We start from the raw sequence: 26,127 nt of genomic DNA on the forward strand, positions 1-26,127 counted from the left end.
AACAGTAACCTAATCAACCACGTCACCAAAGAGCGCTTGGGTTGAATTCGTTTTCAACAAACACTACATTGCTCTGATTGGTTGTAGGTCTATCCAATTGAGCAAAGAGGCATTTTTTTCTGGGTTCGGTTGAAACACGCCCCATACTCACAGCCCAACGGAGCGGTATCAGACTCATATTCTGACTAAAATTATGAGTATGACAACATCAGCCTATATTTTAGATGGAACATGTTCCACATCAGTAGCGGTTTTTGGCACGGGATCCGTCAGGGAGGTGGCAGCTCCCCACTATTATTTGTAATGGTTGCGGAGCTGTTATCTATATTGATTAAAAACAATGGTATTGAAGGTTTAACAGTGTCTGATAGACAAATAATAATAAGTCAGTTTGCTGACGACAAAAGTGTGTTTCTAAAAAAAGAACAACTGATTTTGCTAGCCTTACATTCTGTCAACCAGTTTTCAAAAGCTTCAGGGCTACATTTGAACCTAAAACATTTTGAAATGTTAACATTACATGAGTTTCTTTGCAGGCATTGTCTAATATACACATTAAGAAGGAATATAGGCCTAACTGTGTTTTGTGAAACAAATATTCCGAATTTAGAACATGTTTTCTTGTGTTGTGATACCTTTTTGGAGAGAGCTGGTTAGGATCTAGAGAGGTTGAACTCCCACCCCTCACTATAAAGCTAATTAGTTTTGGTATTTATCTGGAAAACAAACTCTGGAAAACAGAGTTGGATTTTGTTATTTATTTATTTTAATTAGTGGATGAGCTTAGATTATTGTGCCAATCTATAAAATTAGTTAAAAACCAGAAAGACCTCAAATTTATTTATCTTCTGGATACATATAAAATATATATTTTTTTTAAACGGTATTTTATCATATTTTTTTATTTGTTTTGCTGTTTGTTTGTTTGGTTTACTGTGATCTTTCTCTTTTGATATTGGATGTGCTCAACCGTAGACTGAAGTGTTGTTATATTCAGAGCCTTGATTTTGTTTGTATTGTGAAGACATAATTAAAAAAAATAAAAAAAGATTTTCATAGAAATGAATGGGGACGCCATCTTTAAAGAGCAGGCTCGCTGTGTCTACTGTATATAAGTCTGTGAATCTTACCATCCATACTATGTAGCCCATAATGCAGCTCAACTATGTAGCCTATAGTGTCACCTCAACTATAGCGGAAACGGATAAATTGTGAAACTGGCTGCGAATTATTTAGTATCTCGACGCGCTATCCCCCAAAAAAGTCCAACGAGGCACCGCTCGTCCTTGTGTTCTTAAATGAACACCTGAGAAATCACAACTTCGCACATACAAGGTTCTTGAGATAAGCTTTAAACAATCGTTTCCCTAAAAATCCAACTATAAAATGTCCACAGACGCACAGACATTTCTGTCATTATAGCGTAGATGTGCAACCTCTCTTCTGTCGTAAAATTAGTAATCGCTTTACGATTGTTGTCAGCTGTAACCGGGCAACGGGAGCATCGGTTGAGGATATGTCTGGCATACTAGCTAGCACGATAGCATAGAGTTACTTTTACACATGATGTAAAAGATTCAAGGCAACAATTACACAATTAAATGTTTTGAAAACAAGATTTTTTGGTGGCTAAAGCTAGTTTGCTAGCTTACTAACAAGCTCCGAAAGCCAAAGCCTCGGTAAATCTGAGTTTTTTCCACTTTGTTGGCTAGCTCAGCTTGCTCGTTGCTGGTTTTCTTGCTAAATAATGTAATTAGACTCAGTGATTTCAAAATGGATAATCTGCATGTCGTCGGTAAACCATCCCATGTTGTAGCTATCCTGTCGAGCTCGTTCTGTTTCACGTTGCTTTCTTTGGAAGAGACTCATATGATCACACTCTGACAAACCATCAACACACGGTTGTCACGATGCCTCCAAAACTTGATTGGGGTGAAGTGATGGGAGCCGACCCAGACAAACTGCCAGACAAAGAAGTAGAGATTTTCTACAACATGCTCTCAGAGGTACTGTCCATGTGTTAAAAGAATAGACTGTCTGCCTTTTAAGTCTTGTCCGCATGCCCCCCACAACAATAACGAGTAGACACAACAGAACCAAAGAAACAGAAATCAATGAACTGCACGTTTTAATATAACTTTGTCCTCCATAGGTGAAAGAGTGGGAGCTGACAGGATGCACCCCAGACAAAATGGTTCAGCTATTTCGAGTGTCACAGACTGTAATGAAGGTGCTCAAATAAAGCCCCTACGTACATTAAATTTTTCTAACAGACCCCATTCCAAGCACAAAGTGAAAGATTCATTTTTATTTCACAAATAACAAAAATGTTTCAGTGCATAGGCTATTGCCTTTGCATTTGCCTTCTGCAAAGTTACCCATTAGTCATTGTATGTAGACTAATGTATTAATACCTTTTTTTCTTTTTCAGATGAAGGGTCAGGAAGCTACTGTAGCCTATGAACTCATTGATAACGCTGGCTCAGACCAAGCAATAGTTGGTAAGTCCAACATGAAATGCTTTTGATCGAGCACTGTTATACATTTACATGTATTCATTTAGCAAACTCTTTTAATCCAAAGCGACTTCCAAGAGAAAGCTTTACAAAAGTGATATAGAAGTTTTAGAAGTGACTCACAAATAATTACACATTTTCTGTGTCTTACAGAAAATGAATTAAGGGCCCGGGCATTCAAGTTGGAACAAGAGCTAGAGGTAAACTCAGTATTACAAATGTCTGTATAGTCTTCTGGAAAGGGGTTTTAATTGACTAGACTATATCATTTAGAATCTTTGCTGATTGTATTCTGGTAATAGTACTTCTATGTGTAGCCAATAGTCAGAGGCTACAAAGAAGATTACATCATGTGACCACAGAAGATAGCATGTAAGAAGATTAGAGAGGTAGCTAATTCCTCTATGTTGTTCACAATAGTTCTGTTGGTCTGAGAACGTTGTAATTGGTGTGTACAGTGCAAGTGGATGGTGTAAACAGATGGAGGCTGATTAAGTCTGACAGTTTACTTGTGGGGGTGTTTGTTTGGTTCGTTTCCTGTCCAGATGGCCCAGCGCTCATCAGTGGGACGAGACACCCGCTTCTTACGGGATGAGATTCGCCAACTGGAGACTCAGTTGGAGCAAAGGGAGAAGGAATACAGCCAGTTGGAGAAGGAAATGAGCAAGGAGAAAAAAAACAACGAGGAAGTATGACCTCACTGCGCGTCATTCCATACATACATGTGTCTGATATGATCTATTCTCTCATGTGGCTTGATGCCCTTGGGGATGTTGTCCTTTCAATGTCCATGTTCTCATGTGTCTCTACAGTTGATATTTCGGGCAGAGGAGGCCGAGGATGAGAGCAGGAAACTGAAACGAGAGGTTAGTGGTTGTCATCATCTTATCAGGTGTACTTTTCTGTAGTTTTGTTTTTAGAATTGCATCATTGCTCCCGTCTCTTTAGTAGCAATGTTTTATTTTGTTCAGTGGTTTCTTGCATGCCATTTTGTCTCTCTTACATTTGTTCTTGCATGTTTTTCGTTTTTTCCATCTTTTTTTCTTTCACATAGATAAAACAGCTTAAGAAAAAGGTAAGATGTTGAGTGTAGTGAGGAAGCAAGGTAAAAATACATGTTGTAGGAGTACCAGGCTACTTTGGGTTATATAATATACAGTCCATTGGCTTGTAGAAACTATTAGTAGATGAAAATCACATAACAGCCTGTCGGTCTGTGTGGGTGTTGTATTTTTTGTTTGCTAACTCATAGTGGGACCAACTCCTTTAAGTATTAGTAACTACTGTGCATATACCTATAACTTCCGATACTAATATCTGGAAATATCAATCATTTCTGTACATGTTTCGTCTGGTGTGTCAGAACGAGCAACTTCAGCAGGATGCAGACTTCTACCGCCGGGAGCTGGACCAGACGGAGCCAGTCCAGTCCAGAAAGGAAGGCAGTGAGACCCAGCGGAGGCTCAACTCAGCCAATCGACAGCTCTATCAGTGTATGGAGGACATCCAGGTACTGGGATTTGTAATTGAAAACACTTCCACAGATACCCACCGGCCTTGAACGTTTGTTTAAAAAAAACGAAATCTTGACCGATCAGATTAAGGTCCGTGAATCTATGACTGGATACTCTCAGATAGAAAAGATATCAAGCAAATGATTGCTTTCGTTAATTAACGCTGTGATAATTTTGGGGGAATTCATTAACAATAATCTTTTGACAAACTAACATTTTGAGGGACAAAGTATTGTAAAATATATACAACTATAACCTTGATTATTTAAGATATCATGTCACGTTATTGAATTTGACTTGCATTCAGGCCTCATTCAAGGACTAACAATTTATTTCTGTAGCGGGCAGAAGACGAAATAGTGCACCTGAAAACACAGAATGAACAGATGAAGAAGAGTCTTGAGGAGTCTGTAAAGGAGATGGAAAAGATGACAGACGAGTATAACAAGATGAAGATTGTAGTGCAACAAACCGACTCCATCATGGACCAGCTCAGGAGAGAGAGGGATAGTGCCAAGCTGCAGGTAAATCTTCTCTTGCATGCTTAGACTACCTCTTGTATACCCATTTAGGCAGTGGAGTAACCAAACCCACTTGAGATATTTGATATTAGTGCTGTCAGTTTAACGCGTTATTAGGTGCGTTTGACTTCATGCAGCGCCGGTGTTGTCTGCAGCCGCCTGCGGCCCGGCTGACTTGAAGCAGCCAATGGCATTCTCAGATTTGCCGCCTGCGCTGCGTGAAGTCGAACACACCTATTAACGGCGTTAACGCAAACCCATTTTAACGGCGTACATTTTTTTTGATCGCAAGATTAACGTTCTTTTTGGCCTAGAAAACAAATGGTTCCATTGCCAAGACCAAAGTGATGTGTGTGTTTTGTCGTTGTGAACTGAGCTATCATCGCAGCACGTCCAGTCTGAAATACCACTTGATGGCCAAGCACACAGCTGATGTGAATTCTCCGCGCCCTCGTCAAAGCCAGGCGATTGCAATGTTGTTTTCAATAAAAAAAACATTTGCACTAAGCAAGCCGATCCACTTTTCCATGTTGATTAGAGTATTAGAATGAAAAAAAATAATGGGATAAAAAGAAATCAAGGGACATTTAGAATAGATAAAAATTTGCTATTTAGTTAACTATGACATTAATGCGATTAATCGCAATGAAATATTTTAATCGTTTGACAGCACTAATATATATACTTGACATATTCGAAAAATCTAGCTTCTTTTTTCCGCATTGACATTTGTAAAGCATATTGTGTCAAATTGTAACTCTAACTGAAAACTTTGAGTGGATCAAATCCACTAGATGGTACATGTAAAGCAAAGCCTTTTTGAATGAATGAGTTTGTGTGCTCCACCTCAAGGTCAGAGAGCTGAGTGAGCAGATCCAGAGCCGGGCCGAGGAGGATGACCCGGTTATGGCAGCAGTCAATGCAAAGGTGGAAGAATGGAAGGTAGGGTTCTAGGGCTGCACTTTTCATCCTCCTGAAGATCCTTAGAGGATCCTTTGGGAGCACACATCTTGTTTGGATATCATACGCATGTGGCCCAGCAAACTGAACATCCAGACTGCTCTGACATCTAGTTTCTCACAGGAAACTAGAAAACATCTAGTTTCCTGTGAGTGAGCTCTGGATGTGCTGTTTCCGTTTCCCTAACTTTCAGAGAGTGCTGGTAGCTAAGGATGAGGAGATCATGGAGTACCAGCAGATGATCCACGAGCTGAGGGATAAGCTACGGAGCGCCCAAATGGACACAGACAAAAGCAATGTCATTGCCCTGCAGCAGGTGTGTTTCAAATGTTGATCTTCTTCGATTGACTCGTAGGTGACAACATATCAATGCAGCTTGACAGGGTTGAGGTTTTTCTTTTCTTCTCTGGTTACTTCCATGGCTTCTTCTGTTTCTCTACTATACTATTGTGTTTTATCATTCTGTCCTTTTGCACTTCCATCTCTGGCTTGGGCCAGGTCATATACGAGCTATGCAGTGTAAGTTGAGCCTTTTTCCATACTTGTTTTATGATCATCATCATTTTATGTATCTTCTTTCTTTTCTTTCTCTAGCTTGTCTATTAATCATAGCCCTCTCTGTACTGACAACAACATTCACTGCAGTTGGCTCAGTAGGGTCATTTCGTCTCATCAATCCAAACCTATGAAATGTTTATGAACTTAAGGCAGTGCAAGAGAGGGATAATCAAATCAAGATGCTGACGGAACAAGTGGAGCAGTATACGGGAGAGATGGAGAAGAATGCGTTGCTCATAGAGGAACTGAAAAAGCCCACAGCAAAGGGCAGAGGTGAAGCACTCTTCTTCAAACTTGTGATGTGCTAGAAAATGAATTTTGTGAGAGAGATGGTAAGGCTTAGGATTCAAGGCAGATAATCAGCAGAAATGGTCACACAATTGAACATGTTTGCGACATATTTACTTTGGATACGATGTTGCGGACCAGCATATACAGTTAGGTCCATAAATATTTGGACATTGACACAATTTTCATCATTTTGGCTCTGTATACCACCACAATGGATTTGAAATGAAACACTCAAGATGTGCTTTAAGTGCAGACTTTCAGCTTTAATTTCAGGGTATTTACATCCAAATCAGGTGAACGGTGTATGAATTACAACACATTTTATATGTGACCCCCCCCTTTTTAAAGGGACCAAAAATAATTGGACAAATTAACATAATCATAAATCTAATTGTCACTTTTAATACCTGGTTGCAAATCCTTTGCTGTCAATGACAGCCTGAAGTCTGGAACCTATAGACATCACCAGACGCTGGGTTTCGTCCCTGGTGATGCTCTGCCAGGCCTCTACTGCAACTGTCTTCAGTTCCTGCTTGTTCTTGGGGCATTTTCCCTTCAGTTTTGTCTTTAGCAAGTGAAATGCATGCTCAATTGGATTTAGGTCAGGTGATTGACTTGGCCATTGCAGAACATTCCACTTCCTTGCATTAAAAAACTCTTTGGTTGCTTTCGCAGTATGCTTCGGGTCATTGTCCATCTGCACTGTGAAGCGCCGTCCTATGAGTTCTGAAGCATTTGGCTGAATCTGAGCAGATAATATTGCATTTTACATTTACATTTTAGTCATTTAGCAGACGCTCTTATCCAGAGCGACTTACAGTAAGTACAGGGACATTCCCCCAAGGCAAGTAGGGTGAAGTGCCTTGCCCAAGGACACAACGTCATGTGGCATGGCCGGGAATCGAACCAGCGACCTTCTGGTTACTAGCCCGATTCTCTAACCGCTCAGCCACCTGACTCCCCGATCTGCCTTGACTTGCCCGAAACACTTCAGAATTCATCCTACTGCTTTTGTCAGCAGTCACATCATCGATAAATACAAGGGAACCAGTTCCATTGGCAGCCATACATGCCCACGCCATAACACTACCTCCACCATGCTTCACTGATGAGGTGGTATGCTTTGGATCATGAGCAGTTCCTTCTCTTCTCCATACTCTTCTCTTCCCATCATTCTGGTACAAGTTGATCTTGGTCTCATCTGTCCATAGGATGTTGTTCCAGAACTGTACAGGCTCTTTTAGATGTTTTTTTGGCAAACTCTAATCTGGTCTTCCTGTTTTTGAGACTCACCAATGGTTTACATCTTGTGGTGAACCCTCTGTATTTACTCTGGTGAAGTCTTCTCTTAATTGTTGACTTTGACACAGATACGCCTACCTCCTGGAGAGTGTTCTTGATCTGGCCAACTGTTGTGAAGGGGTTTTTCCTCACCAGGGAAAGAATTCTTCTGTCATCCACCACAGTTGTTTTCCGTGGTCTTCCGGGTCTTTTGGTGTTGCTGAGCTCACCAGTGCGTTCTTTCTTTTTAAGAATGTACCAAACAGTTGATTTGGCCACACCTAATGTTTTTGCTATCTCTCTGATAGGTTTGTTTTGATTTTTCAGCCTAACGATGGCTTGCTTCATTGATGGTGACAGCTCTTTGGACTTCATATTGAGAGTTGACAGCAACAGATTCCAAACACAAATATCATACTTGAAATGAACTCTAGACCTTTTATCTGCTCCTTGTCAATGAAATAACGAACTCCCATGAGGGAATAACATACACCTGGCCATGGAACAGCTGAGCAGCCAATTGTCCAATTACTTTTGGTCCCTTAAAAAGGGGGGGGGCCACATATCAAATGTGTTGTAATTCCTACACCGTTCACCTGATTTGGATATAAATACCCTGAAATTAAAGCTGAAAGTCTGCACTTAAAGCACATCTTGATTGTTTCATTTCAAATCCATTGTGGTGGTATACAGAGCCAAAATGATGAAAATTGTCGAAAATGTCCAAATATTTATGGACCTAACTGTACATATACAGCATATAACAGTTAGCATATCGACATGTTAGACATAATTTATGTTTTATTTTTCGTGACTGTACCTTGACACATAAAGCCCATGTCCCCTAGGCCTGTCCTCGACCCCCCAGCAGAGGAAGATTGAGGAGCTGAACTCAAAGCTGCAGGCTGCAGAAACAAGAGCCCGGGATTCAGAGCGTGTGGCAGAGTTAGCTGAGGCTGACGCAAGAGACAAAGACAAAGATCTCAGTGAAACACTCAATCGCATGAGGACATACGAGTCTGTAAGTCTGCCCAGGCGCACACATTCTGAATAGCCTCTGGGGACAAACTTACAAAATGGCTTTTTATCTATGATAGTTGGGGCCAAGACTAATTCAATGTCCTCAACCACAATGGTCTCTGTGGCCATTTAAGGCCAACTTGGCTGTCAGACCTTGTATTCTGGTCAATGTCAATATAAAGATGAGGTTCTGTTTTGTATTTCAGGGAACCGATGGCCTGGAGGCTGCAATTGCTGAGATCAAGGAGTGTAAAAACCAGATAAGATTGCGAGACCATGAGACGGAAGCCATGACCAAAGAGATCAACCAGCTAGAGATGCGAATCAATAACCTACTGGATGAGAATGAGGATCTTAGGGAAAGACTCGGTCAGTAATTCTAGATTTGTTCAGGAAAACCTTTTGTGTTTTGAAAAGGTTTCAAGAATAAGTGATACTGCCTAGTTGTTAAAACTGGGGTTTGAATTTACTTGTTTATTCATCCTTCATCCATGCCTGTTTAGGTCTAGATCCGAAAGAGGAAATAGATTTGTCAGAATTCCGAAGAACCAAAGATCATAGACAACGGCAGTACAAAGCAGAAAATCTGGTCCTCACAAAAGAGGTGATTATTTGGGTGGGAGGACACATGAGGTAATCTTGGTTGGGTTTGAAGTCAGCGTGCCCCTTATTTGTCCTTCTTTACAGATTGAACGCCTGGAAGAGGAAAGACTTGAATTGAAAATACAAATTCGACGCATGGTGAAGGACAGGGGTAATTGCAGTTTAGTCTTTCTCTCTCTCTCCCTCTCTCTCCCTCTCAAGTGCCTTTAATTGTCCGCTCTGCGAGCCTCTCGTCTCCTCTGACGACCCTTAGGAGCACCTACAACTTCTGGGATGTGTTGTGTGACACGTGTGGTCGAGAAGGATCTTTTTGTTTGTTTTTCTCTTTAAGCCATTATGCAATTGATTGTCAAATTTACATTTACATTTAGTCATTTAGCAGACGCTCTTATCCAGAGCGACTTACAGTAAGTACAGGGACATCCCCCCCGAGGCAAGTAGGGTGAAGTGCCTTGCCCAAGGACACAACGTCAATTGGCATGACCGGGAATCGAACTGGCAACCTTCAGATTACTAGCCCGATTCCCTCACCGCTCAGCCACCTGACTCCCACGCAAATTAAAACGAGTAATGCCACTTTCAGTCCATTATCATTTGTTGTTGACACACTTTTAGGGATAACACTGACCAGTTCAGTGCTAGAAGATGATATCATTACCAGCAAACACATCCAGATGACAACCAAGCAGACCTCCACTTTTGCAGATGAGGAGATAAAACGCAAGGTATGTTCTTTTCTCAAATTCCAGACCTAGATCAGCATATCTATGAGCTAGTTAAAGAATCAATAACTTGATTATTCATGTATGTATGTGTTTCTGTATTTATACTTAAAATATATTCAACTTGAGTAAAAAACAACCTTGGAATGATTCAGGTTTGAATATGAACCAATAGGCCTACATAAGGTATATTTATAATTATTTTTACCTTCTCTTGTTTTGGGCAGTATGATCATCTGCTGAAGGACCTCAACACCAAGGAGAGAGAACTAGAGCTCCAGAAAACTCAGTCATCTGAGTTAAAAGCCAAATGTAAGTAGTAGACTGGGCCTATCTCCTTATCTCAATGATAGTGGATATAGTCATTGTAATATTTGACACATGCTTTCTTTCCAATACTTTTCTTTGAGTAATTTTTTTATGCTCACATAAGTGGTTCAAATGATTGAGTTATATAGTTGTGACATATCAACAATCATTCTAAAAGCATTAGGTAATTATTCCATTGTTATTTTATGCCAGTGTGAATCCACAAATGAATAAATTCTTCACATTGTTCAAATGTTCCACCCATATGAAAACATATGTTATCATAGTGGAAGACTTATCAAAGGACAAGAAGCAGTTTGAAGAAGGAATGACTGAGATCCTTCAAGCCCTAAAGGATGCTCAACAGAGTGCCCCCGCTGGAACAACCGTTACTATTCCCAGTCTAGAGAGGCTGGTCGATGTAAGTGTTGTCTCTTCAACCTGTGTAAAAGCTGTTAGTCGGTGTGGTGTAGGCATTGTTCATCAAAACATGCATATAATTCATTTTCATTGTTTTGATAATGTTTTCAGAACCATTCACTTTTCCAGATGTTTACATAATACAGCCTTATTCAAAAAATAAATATACACAGGGTTTTTTTTGTTCCCTCAATTAAACAGTTTTTTGTTTTTTTTACAATTCGTACATTGTTCCTTACATTTAGACATTTATCAAAAACAGGGTCCATGGCTGAGGCACTCAAAGACATTCTTATAATTCTCATGAGTCCTTCAGAAGCCTGTTGGTAAACTAAAAGAAGCTTCTATGTGTCTTTAACTCAGATAAGACACATAACTGATTAACTGTTAACTGATTACTACCAAGGGGTCTGAATACCTGTGGTTTGTGGGTTGATGTTTTGGCACATATAGTGCACTACACATGGTTGTGCTGCTACTTTTAATGCCTTTGTGGTAGATTACTGTTATTATAATGTGCCAATACATACACTGCTCCTATATTAATGTTTCAGGCAATAGAGATTAAGAACTTCACGTTGGCGGGAAAGTTTGACGCCAACCTGCACCTAAAGGCCCAAGTAAACCAGCTGATTGGCAGAAATGACGAGCTCAGACAGGAAATGAGGTTGGCCCGGGACGAGGCCGCCAGCACCTTGAGTCAGCTTGTCAGAGCAAGAGAAAATGTCAGTAATACATGTCTACAGTATTTACATATAACTGCGGACTTGCTTGTTATTGATGAGAGTTGAGAACTGAACACTGTCCCCAAGGACCTCATTATTTTATTTGATCTTTGGCCAACTTTGTATTTTAAATGATTGGCTAAACAAAAAGGCAGTGTTTTTATAGTCCAATTTCTAGAGCCATAAATATATGGAGTAATACAACATAATGTAGTTTTTGTATTAAAAATGATTTCAACTTTTTGTATACTGCCAAAGGATGTTCCTCGTCACTGTAATATTGTAAACATTACTGAATGTTTCAGTATATTATTTATGTACCGTCTGACTTCTTAAAATGAATCAGTAATCAGTCAAACTTATAAATAAAATGTTATACAATGTTTTGATGAACTTGAGAATAGGGATAATCTATCACTTATTAGATGTCAGTTGAAAAGACCGTAATGGCAGGTTCAGTTTTCAAAGATCTTACTAAGATGTCTTCTGTACCAGGTTGTCCATTTACAGTGCGAGGTGGAGGCACTGAGGAAGTCTGGAGGCACTGGGACCATCTTTAGGACCCTGAATCTCCCCGAGGACATGGCTCCATCCAGCACTGAGGCCATCAGTTCCCTGAATGAGTATGCTGTCAGACTGCTACAGGTCAGTTTTACAAGTCGTGCACTCTGAACAACAGTCAATATTGTAAAAAAAAAAAACAATCTGTGAAACTATTAATAAAGGTTATCCCATCCATATAGCCCATATTTAACTTACTTGTTTCATTGAATCCTTAAATTTTTTATAAAAATGCATTCTAGGAGATCAAAATCAAGGAGGAGTCCAATAAGAAGCTTGTGTTGGCCTTGGAGGAGTACCAGAGGAAGTTTTCTGTAATACGCCACCAGCAGGGGCTCCTCTACAAAGATCACCAGAGGTAGGGGCCTACCTAAAGTATGACCGTCTTTCAGATGACTAATTAGCTTATTGCTAACAAAAAGGGTGGTTGAATCCCTTTACACAGCCTATAATTTGTCGAACGATGCTACACGATTTTCAACCCAAACAACCTCCTTTGTGTTTAGTGAGAAAGAGTGCTGGCAAAAGGAAAGGGAGGTGTTTACAGAACTAAAGAACAAGCTGGAAGAACAAAAGGAGGTGGACACAATCAAAGTCAAAGAGTTCAATGTGAGTACACCTCTAATAGGTGGACAATCAGTTTAAAATCAGCAGGTGGCCAAAACAATAAACTTAAGTGACGTAAGCAGAGCCCATTTGTATTTATTTGATCAAATGAGTCTTCCCTTTTTTTCCATAGACCCTCACTAAATGTGTCTTCTCCTGTTTACCAGCATTGGCTGGACGCCCTACAGAAGGACCCGGAGGAGGTCCGCAGGCATGCGGCCGAGGCAGCCCGGAAGCTGACAGTGCTGCGGGTGAACGAGACGTGTCTGACGCGCTGCTACACGACCCTGCTGGAGCAGGAGCACCACCTCCGCAAGGAGAACGCCAAACTCAGGGAGGACTTCACCGCCATGCAGGCCGCGGTCACCCAGCAGATGGGCTACTTGCAGAGATACAAGGTAGTCCGACAGGGATGCCATGGTGTTAAACCGCACACACTTGATACTTGATGCCGTACGTGACATATTCTTTAAGATATAGGATGGAGGCTAAATGTGTGTCCCTTGGTTTCCCAATATGTTTTGTAACTGTACGATTTACGAGTGTATACATACATGGTATTTTATGAGGCTGTATATATTATATTATGTCACGCACGTGTCCTGATGGGTAGGAAATGGCTGCATACAAGATGGCAGCGCTGCAGAGGGCCTTGGATGAAAGCGTTCCTTCTTCAGAGCTAGAGAGGGCTAACAGGCAGTACACAGAGCTGACGGTGAAATACAGGGACATGCTTCAGAGGGACAATCACCTCGTCCAGAGGACCACCAGCCTTGAACATCTCAACGTAGGAAAACCAGCGACACGCTTTTGTTTTGCTCCTCCTGTTATCCTTGATTGGTGTCGTAGCGTACTGCTTATCTTCGAGTGCTGACGTCCCCCCCCCCCCCCCCCCCCCCCCCTTCGCCTTTAAGAACGAGAACGAGTGTCTACACGAGCAAATCTCCGGTCTCAACAAGGAGCTGGCGATAACCAAGGAGAAACTGCATACGTTAGAGCAAGCTTGGGAGCACATCAACACAGTTGGTCCGTCGGCACCTTTTTGAACACAAGAAATAATAATTAGTTTGAACATGTATAGTTGTTCTTGGTTCCGTTTCCCCAGGATGGTGGACAGGTATCTGCATCAGAACCGCTTATGTTGTCTTTGGCCGTTAACGGACAGGTGGGGACAGCGGCATGGACAAAGCGGCCAAGGCGGTGGCCAACAGTGAGATCGTGTCTGCCTCTAGAAGGATCACCACGCTGGAGATGAAGGAGCTGAACGAGAGGCAGCGCGCCGAGCACGCCCTCCAGATGTACGAGCACCTGAGGAAGTCCCTCAGGCAGGTGGAGGAGCGCAACGCGGAGCTGGAGACCAAGTTTGCAGAGGTCGGGGGAGACGTAGCTTAAACCGTTTCGTTTTCGTTTATTATTACAGCACATTTGATGGAGCGTAATGGTTGAGACAGACATCATCCGCAAGTCGTTTTTATCAAAATAAATGTTAAAAAACGACAGAAGGAAAGCACATGCTATTGAACTCATTGAACACCTGTCGTGTGTCCCTCAGCTGACCAAGCAGAACCTGGAGGCCCAGAAGGTGGAGTGGGAGCTGAGGGACGAGCTGACCAACAGCGTGAGCAAGGCAGCGAACGATGCAGACCGCGCCAGGATCAGCGAGCTGGAGGAAAGCGAGGCCCAGCTCCGGATCGAAGCCTCTAAGTATGATCCGTGTTTCGATGTGGTGATGGATGGGGCCCTGTAGGATCCAGACGGAAATGCTGAGGTGGTTTGTGCCTGCGCAGGTTGCGGGAGGTATCGGACGTGGCTAAAATGCAGGTGGCGGCTTTCGAGGCACGGCAGCAGTCCAGAGAGAAGGAAGTGGAAGCCCTACGGAGACAAGTTCTAGACTATCAGGCAAGAAAACACAATGGTCTTACACATAACTCATTACAAGAACCTATTGGTAAACGTTCCCCCTGTCATTCTTATTGTAATCAACTATTGTTTACGGTTTTACCTGTTACTCAGTCCCAGTCAGATGAGAGAGCCCTCATTGCCAAACTACACCAACACATTGTTGCGTTGCAACTCAGCGAGTCAGCCGCCGTGGGGAAACTGGAGGTCGCCACCACCCGCATCCAACAACTGGAGGCCTACAAGCTCCGCGCGGAGCAGAAGCTGGATGCCGGCGAGAGATCCCTGTACCACGCTCGCCAGGCAGGACAAAATCGTGTCCGGTATCTACGCCAAATCATTCAGTCTTTGCGCAGGCAGTTTGCCGGAGCCCTGCCCTTAGCCCACCAGGAGAAGTTTTCTCAGACCATGATGAACCTTCAGGACGATCAAGAGAAGGTGCAGAAAGAGAAGAGGTTGGCGGTCGATGAGAGGAGAAAGGCTGAGGGAAAGGTGCAGGAATTGGAGGTCAAGCTGAGAGGACTGGAGGAGCTTATATCTACACTGAAGGACGTGAAGGGTGCTCAGAAGGTTTGGGAGTTTCTCAACCTCAGTTTTCCTTTCTACCGTCGAGGTCACTGACCATTAATGAATACAAACTACAGCTCAGGATGACTTAAATTTCTTGGGGGGGTGCCAAAGGTCCTTAATTTGAAGTGGCTTCATTTTGGATGTTCACAGGTGAATGAGTGGCACAAGAAGATGGAGGAAGTTCGTCTGCAGGAGTTGAGGCGGGGCAGGGAGCTGGGCGTCCAGAAGGAGGAGCTCAGACACCTGAAGAACCTGGTGGCCGAGCAGGAGCGCACTATCCAGACCTTGGAGGAGGACATAGTCCAGCAAAACACTGTGAGAGAGACAAACGGACACACACACATAAACAAAGGGGACATTAAGAATCACCACGCACCCACGTTTATAGGGGCTGGGAATCGAATTCTTAGCATACCTGTTCATTTTGACACACTCCCTCCCTCAGACAAACAGCCGTCCCTCCTTCCTTTGCCCCCTCAGATCCAGGAGGAGCGCCAGCTGTCCTGGGACCAGCGAGAGGTGGAGTTGGAGCGCCAGCTGGACCTCTATGAGAAGCAGCAGAATGAAATCCTTGGCACTGCCCGAAAGGTAGGAACATGACTCCACTGCACTGTCCAAAACTGTCGTTCATGACGAAATGATTATTTTGGGGTTGGTTGGCAGTGGTTTACTGCTTTTTGTTTAATCAAGGTTATCCTGATGCTGTTATAGTGACGGCCACAGTCACTATACTGTGGCCACCATGCATGCTCCATGATGATAAGCCCACTGTCTCCACTTGTTGTAGCTTGAGGAGACCACAGGTGCCCTGCTAGACCCAAGTCTTCCACTGGCCCACCAGTTAGATTTTGCGCTGGGTAAAATCAAAGAGCAAGTCCGCACCATCCTGGAGACACAAGCCACCTGCAAAACTCTGGACGAGGTACCGCTCTTTGCATTTTTCATTTAACACTCTGCAATTAATGTTATTACATTTCCATACCCCAGACATTGAAAAGGCAGTTGAATAAAAAAAATCTACCTAGTGTTATATTACATCATGTTGCGAGCAGCATTCATTACCACCTAGAAGCATCAAATACGGCTAACCACTCCCCCTGGTGGCAAATCTGTTCACCAGGGCACCATTTCATTATGAGTCACAGGAATTCATCACAACAACCAGGAATGAGGAAGAAAAATATAATAATATGAAAGACACAGTAGGGTTCAGGAATTGAAGACTGCATTCTGTGATATCACAAGAAGCTCTTTGGAGCATTGTCAAATCATGCTGGGATGTCATAGGTCATCAAGTTTAGAACAAACTTGTGGAGTCTGTGCATGCTGTTATCAGCAAAAAAAAGTGGGACATACGAAATACTAAGATATTCTGGCATGCAGTTTCCCCAAAGATTCTCGAATTTCTCTACAATTTTTAAGCTGGTATTATCATTTATAATGAAAACATTTGTATAACATTCAAAACAAATCCGAAATAGAAGTTTTTTGACTAGTGGTCTTGAAAATGTAATACATTCTTAGCCATCCATATATATGTATATATATATATATATATATATATATATGAGCACACTCCCTGGAATCTGCATCCAGTTGCGTAATTTCTTTTAATATGACCCTTATTGCACAATTTCTTTTTTTAATAAAACAAAAAATCTCTTGGTAGACTTTGAATGTTGCAATACGTGGCTAATGTCCGGAAGGGGTTGCTGAAATATAATGATGTAACTTACAGACACATCAGAATATCTCTTTCCCTCATATAGAAGCTGAAAGAAAAAGAGGCAGCCCTTTGGAAGGCGGAGCAGAATGTCCTGTCTCGGGACAAGGTCATCAACGAGCTGCGACTCCGCCTCCCTGCCTCTGCGGACCGAGAGAGGCTCCTGGCCGACCTCTCTAAGCACCAGGAGGACCAGTCAGAAAGCCAACCTGCCCTTAAAGTGGCCCACCAGACCATCAACAATCTGCAGGGTCGTCTGGATCAGAAAGAGGAGGTTCTCAAGAAGTATCAGAACTTGCTGGCAAGAGCTAGACAGGTACGTCCTTGTGTGTACAGTGTGTGTCTGTGTGTCTGTCCATGCACAGTTATAATAGTTCTTTCTCTCTAACCACCAGGAACAAGAGGACATGACCAAAAAACACAAGGAGGAGGTGAGGATTCTGAATCAGAAGCTGGACTTACACACAGACACTTCCCTGGACCGCTTCAAACAGACTGCGTTGGTAAGCGTCGCTCCCACTGGGAATCGAGGTTCCAAGTGCCCCATTCAAGACTGTCTTCCAACCAACAGCAGATCCTGACCGGTCTCTCTATGGCGTCTCCAGGAACTGATGAAGAAGCCCAGCATCGCCGTGCCGACCACCAAGCACCTGGTGCGGCTGGCTGAGATGGAGCAGACCGTGGTGGAGCAGGACAGCTCTCTCTCCACCCTCGACAACCGGCTCAAGGCCGTCAGCAGCGAACTGGAGCGCCAAAGGGCTGCCGCCATCATGCAGGCCAAGGAGCACGCTATCGAGAGGTCAAAGTTAGTATCCGCCAATATACTCCATCCTAAGGGATATTTTCAGTCACGACTTAATTTGCAGTGGCCGGCATGACGAGTAAGAGGCAGACAAGGCCTGTTGTCTTTTATTTCCACTCCTGTTTCAAGGTGGTGTACATGTACTGTACGTAGCCTATCGGCCATTTCGAAATTTCCGTATCACGCATCAAGTTGTGTCTTTGAGATGAAGCGGGTTGATTCCAGTCTAAATGAGCCGAACTGCTCCAGGTTGGAGGAGCACCATGCGTCCCAGGTGAAGGCTCTGTCTGGGGAGGTGGAGGAGCAGCACGCCCACATGGCGCAGATGGAGAAGGAGCTGCACTACCTCCGCGCCGAGCTGGAGGCCCAGAAGGAGGCTAACATCCGCTCGCCCAGCAACACCATGAAGAGCCTGGTGGAGCGGCTGAAGGCCCAGCTCCACCAGAAAGAGAAACAGCTGAAGGTGCGGTTGAGCCACTGCCTGACTTCTTCGAACGACGTCTCTCTGACAGCAAACGTGCTGGCCATTTTAGTGCCGTAGGTGACGAGTCAGTTATGTGTCTTCATGCATTTCTTTCTTTTTTCTCTCTGTCTCTTATCATGTCAGGCTCTCAGCAGAGCATTGTTGGAGCTGAGGGCAGAGATGACCTCCCACGCTGAACAGCAGATTATATCTAATGCAGCCCACAAGGAGGAGAGCCATAACATCCAGAGTCTGGTGGACAAACAAACAAAAGACCTTAAGGTAAGACCTTAACATACCCCCGCGTCCCATCAAAACATTCCATACACGAGAACCAAACAAGCCACCTAACCCCGCCCGAGTATTTATTGTTTTTGTTGACGTGCTGTAGTTGCTCCACGTAAACCTGTAACACGACAGGCTTTCATTTCAGGCCGTAGTACTGGAGCTGAAGGAGGACCTCCAGGGAGCCAGAGAGTCCCTGAAGGCGGCTAAGGGGCGAGAGAACGCCCTCAGTGAGAAGCTGGAGGGTCTGAGGAGAGGCCTGCAGAAGAGCCAGCGAGCGGAGAGCTGTCTGCAGGGAGAGAAGGAGGAGCGCGACCAGGAGATCCAGGTGCTGAGGCAGCGAGTCAAGAGGCTCAACAGCGGCCTGCAGGTGATTTGCACACAAGGCACTTGTCCATCGCGATGCCTACCAACCTCCCTGACTGTGACAGGCCAGGGCGTCGCATTTACTTTAACTGCATCTCGGTTGATTATAGGTTAGGCTGTGCTGGATTTGAAAGTACAGTTAAAACAGTAACATTGGGGGATCTTAATGAAATGAAAATGAAGAGTAAAAGTCAATTGGGGGGGAAAAAAACGTTTGGATTTTCTAACGTGTTAGTTGATCTGTGTTAATGAATACCTGTATGTGTGTGTGTGACGGGACAGAATCAGTCAGAGGCTGATTTGAAGGGGCCCACAGTGGAGGCACTGCAGAAGAAAATTCGAAAATTGGAGGCAGAGCTGGAGAAGAGAGGTGTTCCAGACCCTACAAAGAGGAAGAACTTAAACGATGACAAGGTAAATGTCACATGTTGACCGTATATCACTTAAACCTAGTGGAATGGACGTATGAACGTCCTGGGTTACTACAAGGTCGAAGGTAAGATAACGTCTCACTGTTGCGTCCGTCAGTCATCGAAAGAAGAAATAGCGCGCTGGGAGGAGGGCAAGAAGTGGCAAGCTAAGATGGAGAAAATGAAGGGCATGCTGAAGGAGAAGGAAAGAGAAACAGAGACTCTCGCTAAACAACTCGGCACCCTCAAAGAGCTTTATGGCAGGTCTGTAACACACATACAACCCCACTTATATCGGTTGTACCGATGATCACATCAAATAGAAATAGGTGGACTAAATGCCAACTTTGGTCGTGCACTTGGCTGCGTGTTCAGACTGGACCAGGAGAAGGCTTCCCTGCTGAGGAAGCTAAAAGGGCGCGTTGCCGTGACAGCCGATCAGGTGGTCGGCGCACGCCACCTGGAGACTGAGAACGAGGTGGAGGAGCTGAGGAGGAGGAACGCAGAGCTGGAGCAAGATCTCCTCAGCGTGAGGTACATGACACGTTTATATATGCCACATAGGTGCTCATTCTGCGGGATCGATATTTCATCGAAGCAGGGCATGAAGGGATATCATATGCACCCTAGTCAATTCAACTGAGGGGCTAAAACAAGGAATTGTAGTAGCAGGTGCCAGAACTTCTTAACTGGCTATATAACTGGTCTACTGGATAGGGTGTAGATGTAATGTGACTATGGATCATTTCAACACTTACTGATCCAAACACCGCCACGCCACTTAAAATGCCGCTCGTATCGAAGGAGTTGAACGCAAGTGTTTGCACTGTAATCAGTCGATGCGTATTTCTCCCTAACAGACAGAAGCAGGCCTTACCTCGAGACACTGCCATGGAGGAAATGAACCGGAGGAACCGCCAGCTGGAGGAGAGGCTTCACTCACTGGAGGGCAAGATGTCCGTGGAGCCCCCCTCGAGACCCTCGGTAATTATACCAACAAACACACTCTAGTCCTGTTAGGTCACAAGTACTGTCATCACCAATGGATGTCATTTCTTTCTCCTTTTTTATTTTTTTCCTCTTTCACTACATTTCATCCCCAGGGTGTTTGCATTTGAATTATTTTTTTTTTGTCTTTTTATAAGTCTAAAACTCTTCTCTGTGTTCTCCTTTACTTCACTTTCCATTCCTGTTTTTCTATCCTCTTCCTTCCTTCCTTGTCGTAATACCACAACGCACGTAATGAAGACAAAGGGTTTGGCGTCCCTGTCTCTGAGAGAGTTGCGTTGTCTTACATTCGATGCCAGGGTTGGGCCTGGGGTAGAGGACGAAACCATGGAGGTTGTCCGTCTCACTTCGGCTCAGACTGAGGTGGCTGACGGTCCGTCTGACAAGCCAACAACCAGCCCAAACCAGACAGAAAGGCGGACCGACCTTGCAGGCATGTGGGATGTGAGCGAGGCTGAGCCTCAGAAACCAAATGGAGCAGAACACAGAAAGCGTGACGGAACGGCTCCAACAAGCGGCGAGAAAGATGAAGACACAAGAACGTACAGTATCGGGGAGGACGCACGGCAGGTGGACGACGCACGGCAGGGGGACGACGCAAGGCAGGTGGACGACGCAAGGCAGGGGGACGACGCACGGCAGGTGGACGACACAAGTGGCGAAGAGTCCCAGGACACCAAAGCCGGCGTTGCTGCCGACAAAGCGGATACGACCGCAGGAGAGGGTTTCAATCCTGCGACAGACCTCCTAGGAGGCTCAGAGCGAAGCAGGAGTGAATCCCAGAAGGGCGACGCTGAACCCCACATGTCCCAGAGCCCGAACAAAGGGGAGCCAGACACAGCTGGGCTATCAGAAAGATCCGAATCATCCAAATCCTTTCCTGGAGCAGGCAGTGAAACCAGGACAGAGGACAGAACGGACAGAGAGGAAGAGGGCGGTGATGAAGAGGAAGTTGGTGAAACTGCTGAGGACACCTCCATGGTGGAAGGCGAAGTCGAGGACAGCACATCCACAGGACCAAAGGGGGCAACTGGGAAACCCGAGGAGTCCTCTGTAACCGACGCAGACACAGACCCCAGCGTCGTCCTTAGTGAAGATCTCGACATTTTAGAGTCCGAGCTAGAAAGTATCTGCAGTCACCCGGGCTTGGAATCTGTTGTCGCCAAAAGAGAGCGAAAGGGCACATCCAAATGTAAACTTAAATCCGCCAAGGTATTGATGGACATCCCACTCCCTCAGCCAAATGTTAGGGGGATAGTCGCGCAGGAGTGGCATTAGCAGTGATTGCACTTAATAGTGTAGCATCTGTGATTTGTTTGATAGTCTCAACTCTCCCTGTCTTGTCTTCCTTCTCTCAATATCCAAGTTGTTTGTCTCTTATGTCCTGGTGAGTTTGTTATCTCCTGGTATAAGATCTGCAGAACTTTCCTTGTAGACGTCTGGACGAGGCACCAGCACCCCTGCTCAGAAGGAACACGAGCTGCAGAGGGAGAACCTGAAGCTCTCCTCAGAAAACCTGGAACTCCGCTTTCAGCTGGAACAGGCCAACAAGGATCTGCCCAGGCTAAAGGTACAACCAGGGATCCGATATCAAATCAAATCAAATTTATTTGTATAGCCCTTTTTACACGCAAGCATGTCACAGAGGGCGATATGATCCACCCTGGTCCATATATCTTTTCACAGGCCAAACCAGACTCCTGTCTTATGAACAAAAGAGAATCCTGTTTTCTTGCAAATGTTTGCTTAGATGCTTGTATTCTCTCTTCTCGACTTGCTTACGTACCTCCAGGACCAGGTTGCAGACCTTAAAGAGCTGTGTAATGCCCTGAAGAACGACAAGGCTGAAGTGGATAGAAAGCTAAGCCACATTCGTGGAGTAGGGCCACCTATTCCTTTTACAAGCACGAAAGCTATAGAGGATTTCCAAATCAAATGGTCCATTAAGACTCTAAGTTGCACTGTTTTTCATGTTTTGTCCAGGCGGGTCGCAGCGGTAAGACTGTGCCAGAACTGGAGAAAACCATTGGACTGATGAAGAGGGTGGTGGAAAGGGTGCAGAGGGAAAATGAGGCTCTCAAGAAAAGTCCTGCAACTCCGACACAGGAGCAGTTCACCACTCTGAAGCAAGCACATGATAAACTCAAGGTGAACAATACATTAAACTGTGTACAAATGGCCAGGTTTAATTTGTATTTATGTACATGATGGTGCATATCTGAAAGTTTATTTTAAATACTTCATAGATGTTCATAACATTTTGGTAAGTTACAAAGATGTTATAAGCATGTGTCCTATGAAACAGTATTCTGTATATGTACATTTTTTAAGGTGACGTTACACAGTTTCTAATACACCTCCTTACTCAACTTTATTCCTAGATTGATTATGGGCATCTCAAGGAACAAACCGCAGCACAACTAAGCTCCAGACAAGAGTCCAAAACCAAAGAAATTGAGAAAATTGTGATGGAAAATGAACGTTTACGAAAGGAGATTAAAAGGGTAAAGGTCTTGTGTATATATAGAACAACTGGACTGGATAAAAACATCCAGTTTGGCAAAAGCTAATCCTATTACTGAAAATGCCAATTACTGAATTTTATTTCAAATCAACACTGAAGAAAGGGAATTTAGACAGCCGGGTGTTTCAAATATGGTTCAAAAAATAATAAAAGGTTTGCTTGATTTGTCTCAAAAAGATCACGTGACAGTGAATTACATTTGTATAATACCAGCGTACTTCAAAGCTAATTCAGACTTGCAATACCAACCATATCTAAGCCTTTTTTCCATGCAGGAGACAGAGGCTGTGGAGAAGCTTAGAGTGGCCAAGACTAGCTTGGAGGTAACTAATGACAAGCTGGAGACTGAGCTTGATGAAATGAAGCAAAGACTACTGGCAGCACAGTCCAGAACCATCCCCGAGGGAGCCGACAGTAAGACCTGGAAGGCAACTGTGATATCTAGGTAAAGTGCCAGTTCGTTGTCATGCACCAAGCCCTTTTCTATTCAATGTAACCTTGTAGCCTTCTTGTGTACCATTTCCATCCTCACATTTCAGGGAGGATTTGAGTAGTGTAGTCATTTGAATACTGGTTCCCCTTCCTCAGACTGTTTGAGAATAAGATGAAGGAGTTGGAGAAGGACAACGCTCAGAAGACGTCCAGTCTGTCAGAGCTCAGGCAGCAGCTGCGTCAGGCCAGCGCCACGGAGGAGCGAGCGCAGCATGCGCTCAGACAGCTGGAAGACCAGGTACGACCTCACGAACCGTGCGGAGCTCCACTCTGCTGTCTCCCTGACGACTGTTCATCCTGGGTCTTCCTGTGTCGAGAGGTCTTTGGTGATCTCTGTGACAGGGATAAACTACGCGTCCATTTTGCGATGGTGTGACCTACGTGTATCGTGTGATCTTTGTGATGGCATGAAGCATTGTGGGTGTTCGTTCTCCAGGTGGAGGTGTTGAAGAACTTTCCCACTGGAGAGCAGACGGATCTCTCGAAGGACCTTCAGTCAGCTAGGTGAAAAAATAATATATTGCAATATATAGCAAATAATGTAACATACTAAAACAAATTGCTCATAGCACTTCTAAATATGTACTTGCTGTGTCCTAGATTGACCAATAGAAAGCTGGAAAGGGAAAAGGCAGATTTGGTTAAGAGGCTCCATGAGTTAAGTGAGCGGCATGGGACCACTTCTGGTGACTCTGCTACACCAGGTGAGACACGCTGACCTTTTATACACATGATCAGCATCTGTGTACTTGACCAATACTGTTGTTGAAATAGTTCAACCAGCCACTCTGTAGCCTTATGGTGACTTGAAGTTGTCTGCAAATGTACACATTAAAACCAACTATATTGAGAATTGTCAATGTGACAAATTCCATATGAAACATTCCATATGCTATTGCGAAACTCCTCCTTACCCCTAATCTCAAAACTCCCTTAACTTGCTCCTCTTCACTGGCTACATGTACAGACTAAACAAACATGCCTGAGGTAACATGAACAATTGAAAATGCCCAGTGCCTTGGATATTTTGTTGAAATGTATAATTAAGATCAATCATTTTTGTTGTCAGGTTACGAAGAGCTGCAAAATCTACTCAAGGCAACTGACCTAGAGAAAAGACAGTTAAAGGTATTGATTCTACAACTATACAAAGCCTTTCAATTAGTGATGCACCGAAATTAACATTCTGGGCAGAATTCCAAAATTATTATTTGATTTTTTTGTATTAATAATATACTTTAACATGTATTTAAATGTAGGCACCCTACCCCCTCTTGAAATTTCTGTTGAACAAACACTGCATATTGCAAATTTGATGTCCTTATCAGAAACGGTGAAGTATTTCCACACCGCTGACATGATCACCCTTTGCTGGGTAGCACTGTAATAATGGCTAAATCGAACAAGCGCTTGAAATCTGAGTGCTTTTGACACTTATTTCTGGCCTTTTTTCTCTTGCCATTTTTGGCTGAAAATCTTCGGGGGCCGAAATGTAGGTGCATTCCTACTTCAATAAACACATTTAGTGTTTATTTTGTATGATAAGAACTTCATTGGTGTGCCTTTATGTTTCCAGGCTCAAGTAAAAAAACTGAAGACAGAACTGGAAAACTTTGATCCAACATTTTTCGAGGAAATTGAAGACCTGAAGTTTAACTACAATTTAGAGGTGAAGAAAAATATTGTTTTGGAAGAACAGCTAAAGAAGGTTTGTGAGCAGTTTGGTGTGGTGGCGGATATCCCTGCTAATGTGTCCATCAGCTAACCCAGGATGAATGTGCCTTTTAAAGCAGACTTTTATATGTCTATGGTTTTGCACTATATCAGAAGACCCCTACAGTAGGTGACATTTAGATCTTGAATGTAATTGTGTTTTCTGTAGGACTTTTTATTTATAAATGTTTTTTCTGATAATAATGGAGCTGTATGAAAGAGCTGTGTAAAATAGTGTACTTGTGCCAATCACATTCTTGACACAATCAACATTAAAGTTATCTAGCTCTGCTTTAATTCAAACAAATGTAAACAATCTTTGCATTTTTGTAGTAGAAAAGTTCCAGTAGAAAGTTATTCAACATCTCTCCCTGGGGAAGCCCACCCATTCAAATGCCTATTTGTGAGAGGAAGGCCTATTATTATTTGCAGGTCACAACATGGCTAATAAATAGCGATGAAGAATCTTCATAGTTATATTCCTTTTGCTCAGCATTCAAAACATTTGTATTTATACATTTTGTTTGAGGAGGACTGTTACAGTCACATCTACTCATTGTATATACCATATCCAAACCCCTTTAAATGTTCTAATTAGAAATAATTGCAGCTTTCTTCTCCATCAGAGATACACAATGCGCTTATCTGGGCTGGAAAGCTCAATACTGGTCCTCTAGATGGCGCTGTAATCTAAATCAATCTGGTATGGCCACTGTTGCCAGTGAAGACATCAGTGAATGTACAACAGCCATGTAAGACAACTGGTAGACTTGTGAAGTATGTTATCCCCTCTAATTGTGTGCTTATGTTGACTGCTGATGATGACAGCAGTATTGTAAGTTGCTGCCAGTTGGTTCCGGAGATGGTTTACATTCTTTCATTTGATAGTTTTTTCCATAATTGTGTGTGACCTGGAAGCTTAAAATAAAATGTCTATAATATTTACACCAGATGTCAGTTGCTCTTACAAACAAACAAACAAACACACAATTGTACAGTCCAATATAGTACTATGGTACTGGCCTTGCGTAAGTCCTAATAAGGTATCTTAAACAAAATGTCCCACTATTGAAAAGTGAATTAAATACTGTCTGTGTCCTCCTGGTGAGGTTCAGTTCTGTATAACCCTCAGACTGAGGCAAAGACCTGTCATAGATGTGGTTACATGTTGAACAACCCCACACACTGACTGCACATCATGTTGAGAGAAGCACATAGACAACATAATTATCCGACAATCGCAGACTGTAGACACATACACACAT

At 43.5% G+C, this 26,127-nt stretch overlaps 1 protein-coding gene across 1 annotated transcript; it reads left to right on the plus strand.

Moving 5' to 3' along the window:
- Positions 1-1,909: 1,909 nt before the first annotated feature.
- On the plus strand, positions 1,910-25,801 carry cep290 (centrosomal protein 290). The gene is made up of 52 exons (XM_067234374.1): positions 1,910-2,006; positions 2,153-2,230; positions 2,432-2,501; positions 2,670-2,716; positions 3,062-3,205; positions 3,329-3,382; positions 3,880-4,026; positions 4,372-4,554; positions 5,404-5,493; positions 5,705-5,827; positions 6,219-6,342; positions 8,490-8,662; positions 8,868-9,030; positions 9,165-9,265; positions 9,349-9,415; positions 9,880-9,989; positions 10,214-10,298; positions 10,583-10,716; positions 11,270-11,440; positions 11,936-12,085; positions 12,244-12,359; positions 12,508-12,610; positions 12,775-13,005; positions 13,221-13,394; positions 13,522-13,633; positions 13,773-13,978; positions 14,160-14,311; positions 14,395-14,506; positions 14,621-15,076; positions 15,227-15,391; positions 15,557-15,664; positions 15,864-15,998; positions 16,846-17,115; positions 17,195-17,302; positions 17,405-17,604; positions 17,851-18,064; positions 18,209-18,346; positions 18,498-18,719; positions 18,998-19,129; positions 19,244-19,389; positions 19,501-19,659; positions 19,986-20,109; positions 21,569-21,703; positions 21,926-22,012; positions 22,117-22,281; positions 22,515-22,637; positions 22,933-23,102; positions 23,246-23,387; positions 23,586-23,653; positions 23,750-23,853; positions 24,219-24,277; positions 24,726-25,801. Exons 1-52 carry the CDS (start codon positions 1,911-1,913, stop codon positions 24,912-24,914), a joined length of 7,335 nt encoding a protein of 2,444 aa, XP_067090475.1. The 5' UTR covers position 1,910; the 3' UTR covers positions 24,915-25,801.
- Positions 25,802-26,127: the final 326 nt, after the last annotated feature.

This window comes from Osmerus mordax, chromosome 4, assembly GCF_038355195.1.
Source record: "Osmerus mordax isolate fOsmMor3 chromosome 4, fOsmMor3.pri, whole genome shotgun sequence".
NCBI classification, from domain to species: Eukaryota; Metazoa; Chordata; class Actinopteri; order Osmeriformes; family Osmeridae; genus Osmerus; species Osmerus mordax.